Source organism: Kogia breviceps, chromosome 6, assembly GCF_026419965.1.
Source record: "Kogia breviceps isolate mKogBre1 chromosome 6, mKogBre1 haplotype 1, whole genome shotgun sequence".
In the NCBI taxonomy this organism is placed as follows: Eukaryota; Metazoa; Chordata; class Mammalia; order Artiodactyla; family Physeteridae; genus Kogia; species Kogia breviceps.
Window position 1 is genome coordinate 26034361 of NC_081315.1, and position 24081 is coordinate 26058441.

The 24081-nt window shown below is 44.2% G+C and overlaps 1 protein-coding gene across 5 annotated transcripts in view; it reads right to left on the reverse strand.

Moving 5' to 3' along the window:
- Positions 1-356: 356 nt before the first annotated feature.
- The window catches only part of SLC10A7 (solute carrier family 10 member 7), a 277474-nt gene continuing 253749 nt past the window's right edge, over positions 357-24081 (reverse strand). For 2 of the 5 annotated variants that reach the window (XM_067035615.1, XM_067035616.1), the window contains 2 exons: positions 14822-14967; positions 9864-11604 (listed from right to left, as the gene is read on the reverse strand). In XM_067035615.1, the coding sequence (XP_066891716.1) occupies positions 11551-11604; positions 14822-14967 (200 nt within the window). In that variant the 3' untranslated portion in view covers positions 9864-11550. Of the gene's footprint in view, positions 436-9862; positions 12430-14821; positions 14968-24081 lie in introns of those variants that run through there. The other 3 variants (XM_059065748.2, XM_059065750.2, XM_067035617.1) reach the window with 3 other exon arrangements.

A 24081-nucleotide genomic window follows, 5' to 3' on the forward strand; every position in this document is an offset into this window, starting at 1 on the left:
ACTGGCCAGGAGGTTCCTCAACAGCCCAAGGGGTCGCCTTGCATTCAGAGCCCCAGAGTCTTGGGAGGACTGGGCGCTCCTAGGATGACCCAGGAGGGGCCACACCGCAGCCGTCCCGGAGGGCTTAGAGGAAGTGCAGCTCGGACAAGGAAACTCTCCGAGACCTCCGAGACCGGGGATGCTAGGTGCTGTAGGTTTCACCGCCCGGCGAAGAGGAGGGGTTTAGAAGTTTGCAGCGAGTCAGACCGCACTGTGCATTTGCCAGAACAATCCAGGGTGGGTGGGAATTCCTACCCCTTGGTGGTGAGGAGAGTCCAGTCTGTGGGCGTTCCATAGACTGTCTTCCGAGAGTCTGGCAGGGCCTGTCTGTGCCCAGAAAGGGAGGATAGGTCTTTCTTAGCTTCAGATGCTTTTAGGCTCGTGGCTTAGATAGTTCTACGAAGGAAGAAGAGAGGCGAAAATAAAATACCCTTAGAGAGGATTGTGCCCCGTGCCCCTCATGCAGAGAGCTAATGGTGAAGCCACTGTCGCTGCCTACCCTGCCCTGTAACTCACACCTTTCGGGGACGCATTCAGCCGCCCAGCCCCCGCACTGCTGTGCAGCAGCAGCCAAGGATAAAAATGCGTTTTAGGTATTTTTCTGTTGTGATTTTGGCCACTCTTCTTTTGATGCTGCAGAATCAGATTTTCTCAGTTGTCCCATTACTTCTGACTGCTTTCTAAACAATGGCCTCAGAGGGAAAAAACAAACCTAGATTAATAATGTGCTCATGAAGGGGGTGAGATGAGAGAGCTGTCAGGCCCCCCGAGCGGAGGTTGCTGAGTCGTGGGCTGGCCTGGCCTCAGCGGCCTGCCAGAGCCGGGGGCCTGTCGCATGACTTCTCCTCCATCTCCACAGAGTGCAGGGCTGCTTAGTGCCAAGTGTGATGTGGACACTTGCCTGCTGGATGGTGACAGAAACTCATTTTCCATCTGTCAAGCAGCCTGACACAGAGCCACTAATGATTTTCTGCCAGGCGAGGCCTGGCTGGATTTGAACCAGTGACCCAGAGGTAAAAGGCCCCGATGCAGGGCTCCCTTTGCAATAACGGGCCTGCCTCTGCCTGGCCCTGTGCTCTCTGTTCCTATGCTCCTGTGTTCTCCTCATCCAGTTGAGTTTTGGTTGGATCCTAACTTAGCATTTGGGGCTGAGCGGTTCATGTCCCAGGAGGGCAAGCAGGGGTGCATTTCTGCCCTGGGGGGGGGGCCGGGAGATGGAAGGCAGTTGGAGGGCAGAGGGGCAGAGGGCCATCTTGATTAGCCTGGGCCCAAAAGCCACGTGCTCTTCCCAAGCTGGGTGCCTGATCCTGACCTCAGGACCTTTGCACGCATGTAGAGATGGCCTCCACAGCAAAGGCTAGAGTGGGAAATGTACATCTGAGGGGGTACTGAGGCCTAGATGCTCTGGGCCTCAACTAGTCTGAGGTCAACATTGTCATCATTTTTTTTTTTTTTTTTTGCTGGTAGTTTTCATGAAAAAAAAAAAAAAAGTCCTTTCAGGAGCATTCATAGGTTGATTAACATGATGATTCCCATTCACTGAATGATAATCGAGTCACACGCCACTCCCCCAAAATAATGTTTTATAATCTGAAGATGTCTCCTCCAGAATCAGAAAAGCAACCTAGGGGACAGTAAGGGCCAACCCATCGTTCAATAAACATTTATTGAGATTCCTGCTATGAGGCAAGCATTCTTCTAGTTATCAGGGTTACAAAGATAAACAAGACAAGGTCCCCATTGAAGGAATGAATCATTTAGAGGGAGAGAGGCAGGTGGACAAAAATGATTTGGCACAATCTGATGGGTAATCAATAAGCAAATGAAGAAATTCAGTACACATTTGAAAACCAAGGGCCGTGTCTCACTGTAGGGGTAGAGGGTGTAGGGGACACGGCTGGAGCCCACAGATCAGGAGTCAACATTGCAGAGGAGGGGGGAAGAACAGGTGCTGGCCAGGTCAGCGCCCAGGGGGGAAGCCAGGCTTTGCCACTTATAAGCTAGGGCATCTGAAATTTTCTCTCTTGGAGCCTCCACTTTCTAGTCTGTAAAATGGGAATAATTACACCAATATAAAAAAATCTTCGTAAGGATTAAATGGGATCATTCATGTAAAGCATTGAGCAGAGCAGCCAGCACCTGGTAGGTGACTGATAAATTTTCAGCAAGGGCTTCCTGGATTGGAGAAGGCTTTACTGGAGGAAAAAAGAATAGTAAATGACAGCAGCCCAGTGGACAAGACAGTCGAGATTAAGGAGAGGTTTTGCAGATGGAATCAAGGGAATTTGGTGATTAGCTGAATATGAAAAGTGAAATGGGAAGGCTGAGGGGAGGACCCCAGGCCCGGTTGCTATGACAAGCCGGGAAGCTGGTTGTGGAGGACAGTGTGTAGGGACAGATGTTACTGACTTTTCCTTCAGGGCCAGGAGTGCCTTGAGGATGCCAGTGGGGTGGTGGGGAGGGGTGGTCTCCAAACGCAGCTGGAAATGTGAGCTCACGGCTACGGGACTGGGAGCTCTGGCTGAGTTACAGTGGTGGCTGGCGCTGCGGGAGAGGCCCACAGGCTCCCAGTGGGAGCGCATCGGGGGTGGGAAGAAAGATCGCAGACCAGGACGCCTGGAAATGTCAACATTAAAGGTGTGAGTGGCAGGGGGGGCCTGTGAACGGGAAACCCAGATGCTCCAGGGCCACGAGGGCACCCGACGAGGTGGAACTGAGCGGCTGTCCAAGAGGACGGTGGTCATAGGGGGACAGTCCTAGAGCAGCTGTACAGTCGGAATTCAGATCAGCGGGGGCGTTAGCAAATCAGAGTCCGTATGGGACAGCTCTGTCAGCTGCATTATCAGGTGGATCTCAGCCAGACTCGGTGATTTGGGGGGAGTTGCGCAAAATTTCTGCTTGGAGTTCTGCGGAGTAAGTAGAAAAGGGCAAGACCCAGGCAGCAGTGGTGGGCTGGAAAGGCCTCTCAATTCCTGCTGGAGGCCAGGGATGGCTGCAGTCGTCTTACAATGCAGAGTCAGGCGCCTTCATTAACTGATGAAGTAGGCACTCACGCCCTGGTCAGGTCCTGACTTGACTGGTGACATTTAATGGACCGCCTAATAGATTTTTTGCATAGATTAGAAGTCACGCAGAATAGACCCTGACAGCTGACCCCATGCATCCGATGCGGTTTACCCAGGTCCCATCCCTATGGAACCATAACAATAGCTGTCACTGATTGGGTTCTTACCAAGTGCCAGACCCTGTGACAAGCCATTTGCAAGGATTCTCATTCGTTCCTAAAGACACACCTGTGGCGTTACACGCTTTTCACTTTGGCTTCACGAGCAGAGAAGTGATTCAGATGATATCCTGCCCCGTCTTCAACGTGCACAGGTACAGAGGTACTCTTTGGAGCTGGAGTGGCTGCTGAGGGGAAGGGGCATCGTCAGATGCACCACGTGTGAGACGGTGAGAGCAGTGGGTCCCAGGGTAGGAAGTGGCCGTAACCATTTTAGCGGTGGATGAGCTCTAGCTACGTTGGCAAAACCAGCCCGGGAGGCCGCGCTGACAGCTGTGCTCTCGGTGAACACCTAGCATCAGGGTCTAGAATGCCCACTAGGGATCCCAAATCAGTGTGGTTGTGAGGATGTCTAGTCTGGAATAGCCAGTATCAAGGGAACGACCCATGTCTAGGGCTGAGGCCAAGACGTGTTTCCTCCGTGTGTGGTCTTTTCCCATCAGTGGACTCCGAGGCCTGGCATGTGTCAGAAACCCTAGGCTCCTTCCTGCCAATTCTCTGGAATTTCTGAGTTGTGGGGCTTTTGAGTCACTCCAGTGAAGAGAAAACAACACCCTTTGTGAAAATCTTGGTCGCAGAGTTCAGGTAGAGTTCAGAATCATTGCCAGTTTCTAGAGTTTTAGAATGTGAGAAAATGAGATCTTGCGGGGAGCTCGTAGTTTCCGAGGTGCAGAGGAGTCTACTTCCTGGTTAGCAGTGTGGACTCTGGAATCAGGAAAATGTGAGTTCGAACCCCAGCTCCACCATGTAAGCACTGTGAGGCTTGCACTCACTACGGAACTTTCTCGTCTTGGTTTCCTTATCTGTACATCGCCGATAATAATGGTACATATCCTCCTAGGAATGTTGAAATAATCAAACGAAAAACTGGAGTAGAGAACCTAGTATCTACCTGGGGTGCAGAGTGATTTTCACACCTTGGCTACTGTGAGCAACGCCGCAGTGAACACGGAGGGACGGGTATCTGTGTGTCGGCTGGAGTCGGCTTGTCTCATCTCCTGAGAGCCGGTCGAGGGCATCCTTTCCCCGCGCCAACTCAGGGACAGCTTGCTGGTAGCTTGAAATTGGCAAGGGTGGGACTGTTTACACCGCCGAGATTGGCAAGTGCCACAGATCAGAGCGCTGAACATGAGCTATGGCTGTTGCAACTCCCCAGTCCGTCTGAATACATATTAATTTATATCTAGATGGAAGGGTTTGAGAATGAATTCCATGTTCTGTGGGAAGCATTCTACGCCTCCCAAGATTTCCAGGAGTTTCCATTTTTATCATCTCATGCACAGAATTCCTGCTTGTGACTTGGTGTCTGTATTACTGGAATGTTCTTTTTCTCCCCTGTATAACTTCCTGGTGGATGTAGAAAACTTTTACTTCATTTTCCTCCCAATGAACAAAAATATCTGCTGGAAAAGCAGATTTGTACTAAAAGTTTGTCTGTTTGTTTGTTGGGGGGTGATTGGGCAGCAGGTGCTTTAAAACTGCAGAAACAGCCACTGTGGAGAATAGTATGGCGGTTCCTCAAGAAATTAAAAATAGAACTACCATATGATCCAGTAATTCCACTTCCGGTTATACATCCAAACGAAACAAAATCACTAACTCAAACAGATACCCGTCCCTCCGTGTTCACTGCAGCGTTACTCACAGTAGCCAAGGTGTGAAAATCACTCTGCCCCCCCTGTAGATACTAGGTTCTCTACTCCAGTTTTTCGTTTCATTATTTCAACATTCCTAGGAGGATATGTACCATTATTATCGGCGATGTGCAGATAAGGAAACCAAGACGAGAAAGTTCCGTAGTGAGTGCAAGCCTCACAGTGCTTACATGGTGGAGCTGGGGTTCGAACTCACATTTTCCTGATTCCAGAGTCCACACTGCTAACCAGGAAGTAGACTCCTCTGCACCTCGGAAACTACGAGCTCCCCGCAAGATCTCATTTTCTCACATTCTAAAACTCTAGAAACTGGCAATGATTCTGAACTCTACCTGAACTCTGCGACCAAGGTTTTCACAAAGGGTGTTGTTTTCTCTTCACTGGAGCGACTCAAAAGCCCCACAACTCAGAAATTCCAGAGAATTGGCAGGAAGGAGCCTAGGGTTTCTGACACATGCCAGGCCTCGGAGTCTACTGATGGGAAAAGACCACACACGGAGGAAACACGTCTTGGCCTCAGCCCTAGACATGGGTCGTTCCCTTGATACTGGCTATTCCAGACTAGACATCCTCACAACCACACTGATTTGGGATCCCTAGTGGGCATGCTAGACCCTGATGCTAGGTGTTCACCGAGAGCACAGCTGTCAGCGCGGCCTCCCGGGCTGGTTTTGCCAACGTAGCTAGAGCTCATCCACCGCTAAAATGGTTACGGCCACTTCCTACCCTGGGACCCACTGCTCTCACCATCTCACACGTGGTGCATCTGACGATGCCCCTAAGTGTCCATCGACAGACGAATGGATGAAGAAAATGTGGCATATATACACAATGAAATATTATTCAGCCTTTAAAAAGAAGGAAATCCGGCCATTCCTGTGGCAGCACGGATGCACCTGGTGGGTGTTATGCTAAGTGAAATAAACCAGAAGAAGACAGACAAACACTGCATGGTACCACTTATATGTGGAATCGTAAAAAGAAAAAAAGTAGAACTCATAGAAGCAGAGAGTAGAATAGTGGTTGCCAGGGGCTGGGGGTGTGGGAATGAGAAGAGGTTGGTAAAAGGGTACAAACTTTCAGTTATAAGAAGAGTAAGGTCTGAGGATCTGATGGACATTGTGGTGACTGTAGGTGATAACTGTATCATATAAATGAAATTCGCTAAGAGACTGTTTTAAGCATCCTCACACACACACAGGTAACTGCGAGGTGAAGGGTGTGCTCATTAATTGTGGGAATACTTTCACAATGTATGTGTATATTGGATCATCACTTGTACACCTCAGATAGCTTACAATTTGATTTGTCAATTATACCTCAATAAAGCTGGAAAAAGATAAAAATGATGATAATGATAATTCACCACCACCACCACCACCACCACTATCACTTAGGCCAGCACACATTTCCCACTGGACTGTCTCTTCTCTTTGGCCCACTTCCTCTCTGGTTCCTAGTCTTCCAGTGTTTGGACCTCTCAGCCCCCTTTCCCATGCTGTTGACTCCGACTCAAAATCCCTCTCACCTCAATGCATGGGACAGTCAGATTCCCTTGTCCGGCCCTTAACCCCCTAGGATGTACCTAGAGGCCCCTCTTTCTCAACCCAGAAAGGTTTTGCTTGGCAAGTGCGCCACGGCTCAGAAATGAATTATGCCGTTCGCTCAAGAAGTAGCCGAAGTAGCCCCAGGTTGTGCTTTATGCTTGTTAGAACTCTTCCAAAGTGTGATTAAAAGAAAAGGCACAATTAAAAGTATGAACACCTCTGCATTCCCGGTCCTAGGAATCATCACTGTTAAGTAGTCTAAGAGTGGTTAAAATGCGCCCACTTCTTAATTTTGTGGCCTTGGGAAGCCACTTAGTCTGGGACTCAGACTATTATCCCCATCTGTAAAATGGGGATAATACCACTTACCTCGTAGAGTTGTTGAGAGGGTTAGAGGAAATAATGTACAGTGCGTGAAAAATAGAGCCAGGTCTAAAGAAAAACTCAATAATGTTACTTATAATTATACCTCTAAACATTTTTTTAATGTATGGAGTGTCCCTACACATATGTAACATATATTTTAACTAATGAAAAAATAGGATATATAAAAATAGTATGAAAAAAATGCATATTCTTCCCTGAAGTTTATTCTTCTTCCCACTCCAAAATATATTGTTATTACACAATAACCCTCATTTCTTTTTTTTTTTTTTTTTTTTTTTTTTTTTTTGCGGTATGCGGGCCTCTCACTGTTGTGGCCTCTCCCGTTGCAGAGCACAGGCTCCGGACGCGCAGGCCCAGCGGCCATGGCTCACGGGCTCAGTCGCTCCGCGGCATGTGGGATCCTCCCGGACCAGGGCACGAACCCGTGTCTCCTGCATCGGCAGGCGGACTCTCAACCACTGCGCCACCAGGGAAGCCCAACCCTCATTTCTTTTAATGCCTAAATAATGTTCTACGATAAGAACATACCATTGAGTGTTTAAACATTTCCTTGAGTTGGGGAAGTTGGGTGGCCTTTCAGCCTTATCAGTGTTCTGAAATGTCCTTGTCAGTAGATTCTAGGGCACTTATCTATTTCTGGATTCACAGAAGCCAACGAGCTGGGCTGAAGAACACATATATTTAAACTTTCAATGGTACAGCTAAATAGCCCTCCAGAAAATTCCATCCCCATTTATGTTCCAACTAGAAGGGCATGAGGTCCCTCTCCCCAAACCCTTATCAATATTTGAATATTATCAAACTTTCAACTTTTTGTCAGTCTCATAGGTGGAAAATAGTATCTCATTTAAATGTATATTTCCCTGATCTCTGGTAAGACTATTTAAAAAATAGTATCTCATTTAAACATATATTTCCCTGATCTCTGGTAAATCTATTATCCATTTTGTATAAATTACCCATTCACAAACTTTGCCTGTTTTGCTAGCGTAGAGAGAAGTCACAGCTCCTTTTCCCTCTCCTCCCTGACGTTTGGGCTACAGCTCATCCAGGACATACACGAATCCTCATGCTGCCTCATTCCAACGCCCAGTTGGCGAAATGAGAGGAAAGTGGAAATGAGGAAGTTTCTGTTAGGTTAAATAGCCATTGGCCCCAGGGCAAGTTCAGGAAGTCAGAGCGTGAACAAAGAGGTGGCTGAACTTCTGTGAACTTGGGGGTTGGGAAGAGAAGGGAGAAGAGAGCGAGGGGAGAGGAAGAGCTGGTAACAGGGCAGGTAGATGGGGTTACGGGGAAGGGCAGTCAGTGAGAAATTCCAGGTGGGAGGGTGGCTGGGAGATTGGTGGGAACAGGATGTCTAACGTCCCATGTTTTTCCTAAAGTTCCATTTTAAGTTTCTCTATCCCCCCAAACGAAGTGTGTCCAGACTTTGGTAGAAGTCAAGGAACTGGAATGGAATTCCATGTGTGGGTGGTGGAGTTTGAGATGCTGGAGAGTTCGGTGGAGGAAGGGGGTCTGGAGAGGCCTGTGGGCTACTTCTGGGTGACCCCTGTGACTCAGCTCAGCCCTGCGACTTCAGTGCTCTTGTCTGCACCTGTGTTTACAAGCACATTGGCACCAACCGATTGTTAGAATGACGTTTAATGCTTAATACAGTTTCTCATCGTTGGCTCTGTAGACAAGTTCTCCAGGGTCTATGAGAAATTGTTTTCCCTTTACATGAGGTTAGTATTTTACTCACATTTGAGAAACTGTCCTATAGTGTAAATAAGATTAGCTGCTTTGCTAAAGAGAGTACTCTTATAAGGCCTTTCGTATTCATCTACATAAACCAATAATATGATGATAATCACAATAATTTGTATCTAGTCTTTATAGTAAGCATGTCAGAATTCCGATAAGGAAAACGCTTTATTTTTTATGCATATAAAGGATCCACTAATTCAGATCAACCCAAGCTGATCCGGCCTGAATTATTGAGGGTTTATTGTTGTGTCAAAATATAAAAGATGAAAGTTATTTGCATATCACATCTGCAGCTTCAACTTGGAGAGCTAGTATTTACACGGTTATGAAGCCATGCATTTCTCTCAGCAGCACAGTGTGGCTTCACAGTTTCCCTCAGGCTAGCTAGGAATAGTAGCAAAAAAAAAAAAAATCAGTTTTTCTTGTAACTGAGTAATGATCTATATCTAGGGAAGAGCTTTCATAATTATGAAGGTTCATGTCTTACCTATTAAGATCACAGTTTGGAAAATGGTTTTTTGGTGGTTTTTTTGGGGGGGGTTATTAATCTGAGTCAGGCACTGTGCTAGGCACAGGAGGAAAACAAATGAGGACCACATTGGAGGAGACAGAAATGTAAAGTGATGATTAGACAAGCAAAGGTTTTGGGAGACTTGAGGGACTTGTTCTAAGGGTACGTCACAGGGAGTCAGTCTAGAACTGACTGGGGGAGCAGGAAAGCTTCCTGGACGAGGTGACATTTCTGTCAGCCTTCCAGGGAGAAGAGGCTTGCTAAGTCAAGACAGCAAAATGAGAACACAAAGGTATGGAATTCTACAAAAGGGAACGTACCCATGAAGAGACTCGGGGGTTGGAAAGGCGTTCTGCGTTCTAAGGGTTCATATTTCTATCCCTGAAAATATTGACAAGGTGGCTAAAACTCAGATCACCTACGTTCTGTCCCTTCTGTTGGATATGTTTCTCTTTTGGTCCTCAACCCTGATGCTGAGAAAATCTCTAAGCAGCGAGGGCTACTTCTGGATTTTAACGTTATGGCGTGGTGGGGTATTGAGATGGATCCCTGGGAAGACAAGGAAACTTACGTCCAGCTAACCACAAACAGTATAAGAGGACTGGAATGAATGAAAAGAAATCTACAGATACTTGGAAGGCATTATGAGTGTATATCTGAAGTCAGGTTAAAAATAAGTGGCAGGTTCTCTGGTGATTTCTGAAACATCTTTGTTTAATCATAGAATTATGTCCATCTTCCATTCATCATAAATAATCCATTTCATTACTTTACCAATCCTTTTGAAAAAATTTGGTATTTAGCATAAACAAACACTGAACATTAGCCAGGGGTGTGTTCGTTTTAAGCAGAAGAGGGAAGAATAAAAAGAAGAACCCACAACATTTTAAAACTTAGAAAAGAGCACATGAAAAGCTGGACATTCTCATCCATTAAAAAAATCAAATTTCGTAACAACCATTACAAAAAACCCAGGTGGAAAAACAAGCAAACATAAATATAATCTAACGTATTTCTTTCATAAATACATTCAGACAAAACAAATGCATAAAAGAGATGGTGCATAGATACAACAACATATTTTAAGATATGAATAATTAAACCCCAATAATCATGAATTAAAAATATACTTTGATTTTATTTTTTGTCCTTTATGGAAAAATATGCACAGCATTTGTGTAAAAAAAGAAATAGGTATACACATCAATAAAGCCACCAAAAGTCACTATGTAAAGAAGATTATTTGAAAACAGAACACTTTTTTTTTTTAAAGCAAAAGGTAAAATGTTATATCATTTTCAGTTGAATTTTATCCCATAGTCACACCTACTATAGGTGTTAGATAATAGAGGTAGATAAGTTGGGGGAAAAAAAAAATCAGTATTCTAGTGCTAGGGAGAAGATTTTTATGATAGCTCAGACCGACAATTCCATTCACTCTGAAATTCAAAGAAGCTTGCAGGAACAAAACATGAAAACCTTTCTGTGCTCTATATGTAAGCATCAAAAGCATCAAGCAAAATTACTGTAGTTTTAGACACAAGTGAAATTCTTGACAATAGGAATTCTTGCTAAACAGCCTGTTTAGCATAGCTTTTTGCAGGGTCTGGCACTAGCCTTAAAACTTACACCCAGGCCAACTCTTATGAAATTTAGGAGGTTCAGTGACATTGAAATGAGTCAGAAGTAACGCAAGATGAGAGCTGGTAGTAAAAATAATGTAAATTTATGATACTGATAAACACGGTGAGTTTCTAAGCAATGATTTTTTTGTTGCTAAAACAACAAAACAGCTGCTGAAGATATGGTGTGACTCGTGATGCCAATATCATCTGTCAAATCACGAAGAGACATGTAGAGAGGATGTGACAGTATGGTGTGCAGGAAACAGAAAAAGTGTTCCCTTATTTCTATACATTGCTTTATTCTCTATTTGGGTCGTGAAAGCTCTTCCAGACACAGTAGGAGCAAATATTGGATACTCCATGGCAAGCTGATGCCCAACTGGGAGCTAATTTTACTTGATATTTTGGTTGATGAATGGTTTTGCATCTTCTGTGTCTATTTGTCTTTCCATCTAGCTAGACAGAATGTGTATATGTAACATTTGTTTGCCCCTTTGACCTTTATATTTCCATTTATTTGTATGAGCAATGTGATTTTTTTTTTTTTAATGTTGCAAACATTTGTCAAATTTGCCAAGGAAATTCTCATTAATAACTTGTCTCAAATGCCGGACGTGTGCTTAATTCAAAGATGTAACAGGCTGCTTCTGGCTAAAAGAGGAAATTTGTGCTCAGCACATCTGTGTAACAGGAAACAAATTTTGGTCTCCGTTGTGGAATGTGAAATAATCCATCATTAATTGTTGCTGCTCTCGAACTAACTGTAACGTTTTTGGGTCTCACGTTTGGTTGTTATGAGTTTGCAGGTGTGCTGGAAAACAGGTAAGAAAGAAAAAAATGGAAGGAAAATGAAAAACATTTGAAATATAATTTTAAAAATCCTGAAACCCAAATCCTGTAGTTTATCTGAAAACTGCACGTACTTTGACTCATAACTCAAACATCAGGCCCTTTCTTTGAAGCAGCTTATAATAAATTTAAGACACAACACCACAATCTCTTGTAATGGAACTGAGGAATTTCTGAGTGGAAACTATTTGAAGGAATGTCTTAAAAACTGATGTCAAGAAATGCAGATGACTTATGCTTTTCAGCATCTATTCAATCTATGACCCCTGCTGAGTTGATAAGGAAGAGGCATGTCACAGTTGCAGAAAAAAAGAATCACACGGGAAATCAAAGTATCTGTGAATGAGACTTTGGAAATTTTCACTGTCATGAGAAGGGCATTTTCCTGATGGTGTGACCTCATCCCAAACAGTACAGTAGCTAGTAGAGAGCTGTATCGCACAGAAGGTGGTACGAGGAAAACGTGTTTGCTCTTTGTCACTTATGATGACTGTTTCCCGCGTTAGGGAAAAAAAAAAAAAACAACAACAACCACTTCAAAATACTGAACCACCCCTGGCAGTAACCAACAAAGGAGGTTTTGGAAATAACGCTCTCGTCAAATCCATTTTAAGGCACTTAAACAGTTATGTCATATTTTTTGTGTAAAAAAATAAAATATGCGTTGAAGCAACGTTCACAAATACACGTCTTCAGAACTGTTTGTATGTACAACCCTGTACGTATATACATCGCTGCGGAAAGACCACCTCCTTCCTTATACTGTTGGCCTCGTCAACTTCACTCCCTACGAGAAAGGAAAACATGACACCAGAGTTGGACGGTATCCACGAGCAACGTGAGAGCATCAATTAACACCAGATAATTTATGCTACGAGAAGGGAAAAGAGGGCCGCCTAGATAGCATTAGCTAACCCATGATCCAAGCCCCTGGATCCAAAGAAATTCACCCGCCCACCTCACTGGCCTGCAGAATGTGGCATCTCCCCCGCGCCCGGCATGGCTGTTCATCCTGTCTGCTGTGCATTAGATGGTGCCTGTGGGTCTCAGTCAGTATCGTGTGTAAAGCAGAGGAGACACTCAAGGACACCCTTAAGATGGACACTTTGTTTTTGTGGCCAGGTGGGAATGGTTAAATATTCCAAGCCTTCTGGATTATTCTACACTAGCCAGTGGCCCCCTGGTTTGGAGTGGTTTCTGTGCAAAGGGAAAAATGAACCGCGTCCAGTTTAGTCTCCCTTTTGTAAATGCTTCTGTTACTCTGCAGGATAAATCCCAGAGCTTTTAAACATTTAGAAGAAAACTTCATTCTGATTAATTTGCTGTTCACTATGACTGTATATTATTGATGGAGTATTAGGATTTTCAAATAATTTTCTTCATTCTTTGTCAAAATTTATATGTATAAGTTCTGGTCTATCATGCACATACACATTGCTAAACACGAGCATACATACAAGTGAAGTTTTCAAAGGGGATAAAACGGTAAAAGAAAGAAAATGAGTAAACTGCTCTTGTACCAATTCTGAGTGGGAAGGCCCCAGCCTGGAGTGCTCCCCAGCACAGAATGGTGTTTGCTAACGTTTTGTTCAATAACAAGAGGAGGGAAGGTGCTGGAGGGCTACCTTCTCAGGCAGGATTCTGGGGACCTAGGGCTCTCCTTCTAAAAGCAATCTTGGGGGTGGTGGGGGGCAGAGATAACTTAGGAGACTCCGGGATTAACATATACACACTCCTATATATAAAATGGATAAACAACAAGGACCTACTGTACAGCACAGGGAACTATACTCAATATCTTGTAATAACCTATAATGGAAAAGAATCTGAAAAAGAATAGATATATATATTCCTATATATTTTTATTCTCATATATATTCTTATATATATAACCATCACTTTGCTGTACACTTGAAACTAACACAACATTGTAAATTCACTGTACTTCAGTACCAAAAATTAAACAAAAGCAATCTTGTCTTTCTGTTAGGAGCATCGTTGTGGTGTAGGGGAAAGATTCTGGGGGACACATAGACCGGGGTTCAAGTCCTAACTCTAGCACTTTGTAAAGCCACCCCCATATCCCTGGGCAAGTGGCTCAGCTCTCTGGGCCTAGTGCCTACGCGTTCAGTGGGGATAGCAGAGCCTGCTACAAACAGTGCTGTAGAAAATAAGGAACATCAGTTATGATAACAGGGATTATATCCGATAGCTTTTGTCAAATACCTGCCACGTAATCCTCCACAACTCTAAAGAGGAGATGTTATCGTGAGTCTTAGTGTGGCAGAGACTGAGGTACGGAGACGTGAAGTAACATGGCCAGGGTCACGCGGGGGTACGGTGGCAGGGCTGGCGGGACGGCTCAAGGGCCCACACTCCGAACCTGGTGAAGGCTGGCACGCGCTTAGCGTAACGCAGAGCTTAACAGGCTGTAGTGGGGCTATTCCGTGCTCGGGACACTAAGGCTACGGTGCACAGTGCTCTGTCACTGGCTGTCTCCTTGCCACCTTGTGAGCGGGCGAAAGAAGTCTTGCAAAGTCTGAGCCACTGGGAAGAAACCAGCTCTGAGGGCACTTCCGTGGTAGGTGCTGCATCTAAATTTTGTATGAGTCACTCAGTTTATTTTATTTTGGCTGATAATTTAGAAAATCAAATCCACAAATACCAAATAAGTAACAAGACTTCTGAGCCACATGTGGTGAAATTGACGTCCTTGTGTGGCCTCCTTTGCTATTATGTGTCTGGAAAATTAAAAATAAAGTAGACACTCTGGATAAATCCAGGTGCTATCATATTTAGAAAGGCATGTGAAATCAGGACACATACGAATGATCAGGTGGGCAAAGATGGTGAGCACCCAAGCACATATATTTTGAGTATATTTACTGAAGCTTTAATCCACTGCAATACGCCCTTCAATATGAGCAAATTAAAAAGGGCCTTTAAAAACTACCTTTTAAGTATCATCGTGCTGTTATAACAATATAGAACAATTAGCCCTCAATCGTCTTGTTCAAATTGAATTGGATTGATGCGTCATTATTATCGTATTTAGTTAAGAAAATGTGTACTTGAGAGCAAGGCTATATGTGCAAAAGTTAAAGCATATGAACAGCTAAGATTCAGAAATAGCATTTCAGTCTGACTTGGATCCAAATAAGATTCTTCTAGAGTCTCACCTTCTGCCTTGACACCATCCAAGACTTTATTGTTGGCACCAACACACTTCCCAGAAGGATCTGCACTGGGTGGTAGATCAGCAAGGGGACGGATATTAAAGAGAGGTACTCATGGCCTGCAAACACGATCTTCAGCATTGGAATCCCTGATGAACAAAGAAGACAGAAAACCTAGAGGCAAATTCAGTCTGTCATCAAACTAAAGACATACGCCGTTAAAACTGGACTTCAGATTGCGCCGTCTTTCCCTTGTGTATATTCAGAGAACTAAAAAGGGAACGTCTGGAACGACGTCACCAAATCTTTCCATCTTCCTTTCACTGTGTAAACCTCCAAGCTCTACTTAGAACAGATTAAAACTGAAAAGGTGGTCAGTTCAAGGGCACCAGTAACTCTCACTGCAAGTTAGCAGCCTGTCTAACAAGGAGAGGAGAGGAGATAGTGGGGAATAGAGTTTCTTTTTTTTTTTTTTTAATTTAATTTTATTTATTTTTTTATATAGCAGGTCCTTATTAGTCATCAATTTTATACACATTAGTGTATACATGTCAATCCCAATCACCCAATTCATCACCCCCCCCCCCACCGCTTTCACCCCTTGGTGTCCATACATTTGTTCTCTACATCCGTGTCTCAATTTCTGCCCTGCAAACAGGTTCATCTGTACCATTTTTCTAGGTTCCACATATATGCGTTAATATACGATATTTGTTTTTCTCTTTCTGACTTACTTCACCCTGTATGACAGTCTCTAGGTCCATCCACATCTCTACAAATGACCCAATTTCGTTCCTTTTTATGGCTGAGTAATATTCCATAGTATATATGTACCACATCTTCTTTATCCATTCGTCTGTCTATGGGCATTCAGGTTGCTTCCATGACCTGGCTATTGTAAATAGTGCTGCAATGAACACTGGGGTGCATGTATCTTTTTGAATTATGGTTTTCTCTGGGTATATGCCCAGTAGTGGGATCGCTGGATCATATAGTAATTCTATTTTTAGTTTTTTAAGGAACCTCCATACTGTTCTCCGTGGTGTCTGTATCAATTTATGTTCCCACCAACAGTGCAAGAGGGTTCCCTTTTCTCCACACCCTCTCCAGCATTTGTTGTTTGTAGATTTTCTGATGATGCCCATTCTAACTGGTGTGACATGATACCTTGTTGTAGTTTTGATTTGCATTTCACTAATAATTAGTGATGTTGAGCAGCTTTTCATGTGCTTCTTGGCCATCTGTATGTCTTCTTTGGAGAAATGTCTATTTAGGTCTTCTGTCCATTTTTGGACTGGGTTGTTTGTTTTCTTGATATTGAGCTGCATGAGCTGTTTATATATTTTGGAGATCACTCCTTTGTCTGTTGATTCGTGTGCAAATATTTTCTCCCATTCTGAGGGTTGTCTTTTCGTCTTGTTTATGGTTTCCTTTGCTGTGCAAAAGCTTTGAAGTTTCATTAGGTCCCATTTGTTTATTTTTGTTTTTATTTCCATTACTCTAGGAGGTGGATCAAAAAAGATCTGGCTGTGATTTATGTCAAAGAGTGTTCTTCCTATGTTTTCCTCTAAGAGTTTTATAGTGTCTGGTCTTACATTTAGGTCTCGAACCCATTTTGAGTTTATTTTTGTGCATGGTGTTAGGGAGTGTTCTAATTTCATTCTTTTACATGTAGCTGTTTTCCCTGCACTACTTATTGAAGAGACTGTCTTTTCTCCATTGTATATCCTTGCCTCCTTTGTCATAGATTAGTTGACCATAGATGTGTGGGTTTATCTCTGGGCTTTCTATCTTGTTCCATTGATCTATGTTTCTGTTTTTGTGGCAGTACCATATTGTCTTGATTACTGTAACTTTGTAGTATAGCCTGAAGTCAGTGAGTCTGATTCCTCCAGCTCCATTTTTTTCCCTCAAGACTGCTTTGGCTATTCAGGGTCTTTTGTGTCTCCATACAAATTTTAAGATGTTTTGTTCTAGTTCCGTAAAAAATGCCATTGGTAATTTGATAGGGATTGCATTGAATCTGCAGATTGCTTTGGGTAGTATAGTCATTTTCACAATATTGATTCTTCCAATCCAAGAACATGGTATATCTCTCCATCTGGTGGTATCATCTTTAATTTCTTTCATCAGTGTCTTATAGTTTTCTGCATACAGGTCTTTTGTCTCCCTAGGAAGGTTTATTCCTAGGTATTTTATTCTTTTTGTTGCAATGGTAAATGGGAGAGTTTCCTTAATTTCTCTTTCAGATTTCAGAATAGAGTTTCTTCAAGAAGGCTGAGGCATACTGGTAAGGTAGAGGTTAAAAATGGATCTTTTCTGTACAACACTGTAAAGCAACTATACCACAGTTTTTTAAAAAAAGGATCTTTTCTTGCTTAGTAGTGAAACACTCTATTGTTCTTTAGGAAAGCCTGCCTGGCACCATTTCACAGCCCCCAGGTTCACTCTGGGGCTGAAAGGATATGGTAAGATAAAGTGTGGTATATACGGCTATAAGTAGGAGGGTACTTTAGCCAAACAGACATTAATAAAGGTTTTTGCATATTCTCTTTTGGCCAAGAATCTCGAAGTGCTTTAAGCAGTATTGTATATGGCAGATGAATTCTAAAACCTGTGCTGAATGATTAAACTCCACAGTGAAGTAACGGAACTCAGGTAAATGAATACTACTTCTGAGTCTACCGCTCTGTTATATCCAGGACAAGGCGTGCATATTTTGTAAGCAGCTGCCTAACATATAAAACTATTAAGCTTCTGTAACAGAATTCAGACACTGGTGATTTGACTATTATCACCAATTGCTTTAATGTGGTCCAGTTGTCAGTATGGCTGTGTATGTACATCAGTTTTTCAACTGAATAGTTTTAACAGCTTAGCTTTCTTTTTGTTTCTTTGAGAACAACCACTGAAAAGGACCCAGGCTCCTAAATACACACAATGATGGCACATAAATAATGTTTTATGATAGTCCGGTGAGGAAAGCTCTGCTTTTTCAATTATTTTTACCTTCTTATAAATTTCAAACCTTTATGCAAAAATGTATTTCATGGCTGCTTTCTTCTTCATAGCCTCGCATATCATTGCCATAAACTGCAAACACTTAACTCTTCCCAAACAAAGTCTCTCAAAGCTTCAAGCGTATGCATTTAGATTTTTGCACAGTTTCTGTCTTCTCACTAATATAAAGAACAAAGGAGTTTTCTTTTTAAAAGTAATATGCTTAATCCACTTATTGGATTTGAATTAGATCAGTGTTAGATGTTGAAAAGCAGCATTTCATATTATAGTCCCAGAGGGCTTCCCTGGTGGCGCAGTGGTTAAGAATCCACCTGCCAATGCAGGGGACGCAGGTTCGAGCCCTGGTCCGGGAAGATCCCACATGCTGCAGAACAACTAAGCCTGTGCGCTGAGCCTGCACTCTAGAGTCCTGCGAGCCGCAACTACTGAGCCCGTGTGCCACAGCTACTGAAGCCCACGTGCCTAGAGCCTGTGCTCTGCAACAAGAGGAGCCACCACAATAAGAAGCGCGCGCACTGCAACAAAGAGTAGCCTCCATTCGCCACAACTAAAGCCCACATGCAACAACAAAGACCCAATGCAGCCAAAAAATAAATAAATAAATAAATAAAATGAATAAAATCTAAAAAAAAAAAATTGTAGTCCCAGAAAGTTACTACAATGAGAAATGAAGAAGACGTGAACAAATACTACTCCTGTTTTCAGGAAAGGTTATTTGGCCCAAAAGGATGATGTGAAGGAGTTAGGGGGTGGCATGGAGTAATAGTGGGGCTAAAGCAAGCAAATGATAGAAATATGGAGGTATCTGTCTCTAAAAAATAGTCAGAGCAGGGGTCTCTGACCCCAAATTCGAGGACGATGGCTGCTGGGCTAAATCACCTGAGTTACACATTCTTGGCTAAGTTCAGGCAGGCTCTGGGTCGTTATTCAGCAAGCTCAAACAAGCTCACAGATATGGTCACAGGGCTGCTGCTCCAATATGCAAGTTCACAAGGTATCTTAATGGAAGCGACGTCAATTCACCGTAGTGTGATGAAAAGATAGCAGTAATAAGGTTTGTATGCAGTGAGCGCTTACTAGATGCCGGGTGCTGTCAAGGGCTCTCCCATATGAACAGACAACGACTCTCGGTGGTTGATGAAACCTATGGTTTGCACTATTTTACTAATGAGGAGACTGAAACGCCTCATTAGTGGTTAGAAAACTTTCCCAAGTGGTGGAGTCTTTACTGCAATCCAGGCCACCTGGGTTTCCAGTTCTCTGTGTCAGGTAAGGGTCAAGGCCTCCGAGGTCTTCAGTTCAAGATGCCACAGGCATGGAAGCTCCATGAAGCGGAAGAGGGCCTGGGATGCAAAGAGCTTTCTAGTGCAGAAGTCCTTTCGGAACTCGCTCCCCTTGGGCTCCTAACCCTCCCAGGAGCACTTCCGGGGGCAGCAGACCTCACACTCCCCTGCTACCCACACCGGGGTATTCCTGTGATTTCACAGCAGCAAGGAGCTCAGTAACTGCGAGGCCTACCCCAACAGTGGCAAGGGAACCCCAGGCTGACACTGCCTTTGAGAAACTTCCGGTGTACAAGTGAACTTCTACCTTCTGTGGACCCTGCTATCACTTTGTATGAAGTTCTCTTCTGGTCCCGGGCTGGTTCTTCGGCAATTCCGTCTCATCTTTGAACACACTCTTCTGTACAGACCGGGCTGGGACTCTGCAAACATCACTCCTCCTCGTCAGCAGGTGGCCCCCTGGACACTAGAGGAAGGCTGGAGAAGAAGCAGGGGCCTGGGGTTCGGCCCCAGTGGCTAGGCCATCGTGCCCCTCCTTGAAGGTCTGACCCCTATTTCCTCTCCAGACTTCTAGGTTCTGAGAACCCCGACTTCTTCCTTTGTTCCCCCAGCTCCGGCTACTTCCTGCACTTATGACTCCTTCATTTCCTCACTGTCCCCTCCCCGCTTTCCCACACTGTTTTAGTGCCCTATGTTGACGGCGTGGCGTGTTTGCCTGACTCACCCTGGAGACACAGGCCCTCTCTCACTTGGCTTTGCATCCGCCCTCCACTTCGCCTGGAGAAGAGAGGGCTCCCCCATGACTGGCCTCTGCTGTAGACCTCTCTCGAATGAAGTGGGGACTTCTCTTCGCCACTTTGTGCGCCCGCAATACCTTCTTGATAATTGTTAGTCAGATTTCCCGTCACCACCACTCTCAGTGACTAATGTTAAAAATATGATTGAAAATCACATCGGGGAGAAAAAGTTAGCTTCCAGAGATTAGGGGCCAGGTCCCTTTGCTGCGTCTTTGCTTCTCACTCTCTCAGGGTGGATTCACCACCGGCTAATCCCCGGGTGAGGGGAGGGGGACTCCAGAGATTCAAGTCTAGCTATTTGTTTTGGAAACCTTTCAGTTGCCTCTGTCTGAAACTCTACCTTACTTCCCGATCATTCAATTATCCACTTTCCTTTTCAATTATAGTTTCTTTGCAATCTCTTCTTTATATCTCAGCCTTTCCCCTGCTCTTCTTCAGTTTCTCCCTATCCGCCCTCCTGGCAGCTTCCACCCTGTGCATTTTCATTTTCTCGAGGGTCAGAGTAGGAAGAGAAGTTGGGAGAAGTGGAGGGTGGGGGGTGGAGGGGGAGGTAACTATTCTACGATTCCACGTCCGAGTGGTCCAGGCCACCCTGACGATGTTTGGAAGCGGCGAGTTTACGATCTCTGTTCTAGGGCATCTTTGCCATGTTTCCAGCACTATCAGGACGAACCCTGGACATGCAATAGAGACAGTCCTGGAACTGTGAGGGCCACTGCGCTCACCACACTGTGATTCCCGTCACCTGGCCACGAATTTGGCAAAACTTGACCTTCAGGTCAAATCAGAGAGCGTCGCTATGTCTATTTCCAGAAGCCCCTGTAATGCACCACCCTTTTGTCCTCTTCACCCACCCTTTCAACAATTCACTCAATTGTTCATTCAATTAGCACTCACTTCACAGATTAACTAGCGGACCCACCCTCACTCAGGTAACTCGCCGGCCCCTCTGTGACCACGCCCACTGCCTCCCGTGACCTTCCCGTGACCTTCCCTCAGGGCTTGGTCAGCCCTCCCCAGCCCCCACACCCTCGCCCCAAGCCCGTCTCTCTCGGCCTTGAGGCTTGTCCTCTGAAGAGTATTTTCCAGTCTGCAACCAGGCTGAGTACAAAACCTCTCTCTGTCTCACCTCGCTCCCCTGGGCTCTCTCTGTGCTCCAGCCATGAATGGTGTGGTGCCTCTTCCTCCCCTCCTCTCCCCGACCCGCGCCCATGCCCACACTCTAGGCTCTAGAAGTCTCACCTCTCGGTCTTCGCACATGAGTTCCTTTTGCCCACGATGCTCGCCACCCACTTCTTGACCTGCCCGATCCCTGAGCCCGCGGTTTCTAACTCACCTCCTCTGGGAAGCCATCCTTGATGTCCCAAGTCTCCTTTCTGCTCTAGGCTTACCCAACTGGGGCGTGTTCCGGCCTAGCGTTTGCTGCATTTATTATCGCTGCTTGCTTCGTGTGTGTGTGTGTGTGTGTGTGTGTGTGTGTGTGTGTGTGTGTGTGTGTGTGTGTGTGTGTGTGTGTCCCTCACTAAGCTGTTAGCTTCTTAGGGTCAGTGACTGTTTTGTCTTCATCTTTGAGCATCTTAGCGCTCAGAGGAAGAGCACTGAAGGATCGGACTGTGCTTTTCCAGTCCCATCATAAAGTTCAGGTGCAGACTATCACTCCATTTTCACTCCATTCATTAACTAGGGAGAAAAAAAGGGCAATAATTTCAAAAAAACCAAACAAACTTACTCAGAAGAGTTTTCTTTTTCAAGTAAAATTTAAATATAGGACTCTTTTCATCTTGCGATCACTGCAGTGATATAAATGAAGCAAATTAATTTTAATGCTCCAGGTACTGATTCTGTGTCACTCTGGTTGACAGGACCCGACTAGACTCTATGTGATGGCGTTTGACTTTATGGAAGTGAACACCATGCGTGCATTTACAATTTTACGGGGACTTTAAGCTGTCATGCTGAAAAATGTTTATAAAACATTAATCAAAAAATGCCTCTTTAATACAATGCATTGTCTGAAAGATGTTAGAAGGCGCATATTGTAAATGGATTCTTTTTCTGACTAAAGTAATTTCCACCGAAAGCATTTCCCCACTGCTCTACAAGTACACTGTGTGGAGAGATAAAGAGCACTTTCCCAGCACATTACTACCTGCTCCAAACACTTGGGAAATCACTAATGTATGGCATGCCATATTTCCATGTCACACATGACACATTCGTCTAAAATTATCCAACAGACTTTGACACTGCGGCATATTCCATAAGCAGAGCTTTCAACTGACATCTGCCAACTAGAACTTCAAGTGAGAGCTTTCTTCTTCTAACAAGCAAATAAGGGGTTTCTTTTATCCTATACCCAGGATGGAAAGGATAAAACAATACGTACCAGCACAGGTGGGGTTTCTTCCCCCCTATTTTAAATGTTTATTTTATGTTCTCTGAATTAGAAAATTCCCTTTGTACCAGTGTTCCAAGTTTCAACAGTTACTACTTTCTATTGGATGGACAGTTTTTAAATGTTTCCTTGAGCAACAGACATTTTTCTTCTTCGAGTAAATATGGACCTTTATAGACCTCTCACGGAAGGCTGCTCTATACCGCTCACAATATGAACACCATCTACTTTATATCGTTGTTCAGAGTTTACTTGTAGGTGCACGATGCTCTCACCATATATTCATTCATTCAAAAAGTACTTTCTGGGCCTCTGCTGTACGTGACTTACTGTTCCCAGTGCTAAGGATATAAGGAAAATAACACAGACAAGGCCCCTGCCTTCTTGGGGCCCACTTTCTGTAGCACTTGCCCTAATCATCTTGGCTTTCCTTCGTCCAGAGAGTGAGTGCCGGCCTGGTACATGCTTACCAAGTTTCTACACCTCAGAGTCCGGGGACCATCTCTGACTAACCCCACTTGTCTTTCTACTTGTAGATCAAGTCACCAAGTTCTGGAGATCCTTTCCTCTATCGAGCACTGTCCTTCCCCCTCCGTTTTCACTGCCACCTTCCTAATTCGGTTCCTCGTAAAATCAAGCCAAATGACTCTTTCAGCCTCCTGACATAACCCCCTGTCTTCAAACTCTTCCCTTCATCAATCCTACAAACCACAGCCAGATTAATCTTCCTAAACCCCACATTAATTAAAGCCAATACCCTGCTCAAGAATTACAATGACTTTCCAGTGCCCATTCATCAAATCCTCTACCCCTTCAACGTCAGTAAAGAACGGTTGCAACTACCGCCATTTTGTAAGTGCTTCCTGCCTGCCAAGTGCTTTTCCTGCATTATCTCACTTAATCCTTAAAACAGCCCGAAGAAGTAGGTGGCAATTTCCCCACTGAAACATGAGGCAGCTGACGGGTAGAGCAGTTATGTGACTTGCCTAACATCACACATCTGGTAGGTGGTAGAGGCAGAATTAGACCACAGTCTATTTACTTTTAATCACTAACCTAGGTTAACTCCATTAAACCAAACTCTCAGTTGCCAATTGCTGTCACTGGCTCAGGTCTAGCACTTTCTTGTCTTTGTAAAAGCTGGGCCCCTGCCTCGATCTTGTCCTTTCTCTCTGGGTGACTAAATCCTATGGGTTGTTTTGGGCTCAGCTTTACATTTTTTCTCCATGGTGAAGGTGGCCTCCCTACTGATTTCTTCCTCTTTTGAAGAATGAAGCCTCTCTTCCTAGTTGCACTCCATAATTTAGCATTTGCTTATGTTGCCATTATTTTCTTTCGTGTAGGTTTTGTTTTCCCCTGAAAATAGGCAAAGCCTTATATTTTTCTTTTAATCTCCTGCAGTGTTTAAGCACAGGACTGGTACTCAATACATGAATGATTAATTATTTAAGAATAGGTGTTAAAGCAATGTTTCCCATCAGAAAAGACAGGACAAGAACAAATACTAGTTGCTTTACTGGACTAAAAAGAGAATCCTTTGCACACCCCTCTGGGAAAGGGTTGTATTTCATAGGAGAAAAATATATTCAATATGGCAGGAACGAAAGAAACTGGACTGACCGTGGAAAACAAACTTTGAAATGAATATTGAATAGTGGAGTAGGAGAGGAAATATATTGAAAAACACCCTTTGTGTTTTTGAACTTGAATATGTCACTTACTTTCCCACTTCGCTAAGAGAGAGTATACTCCAATCACCTGGATCAT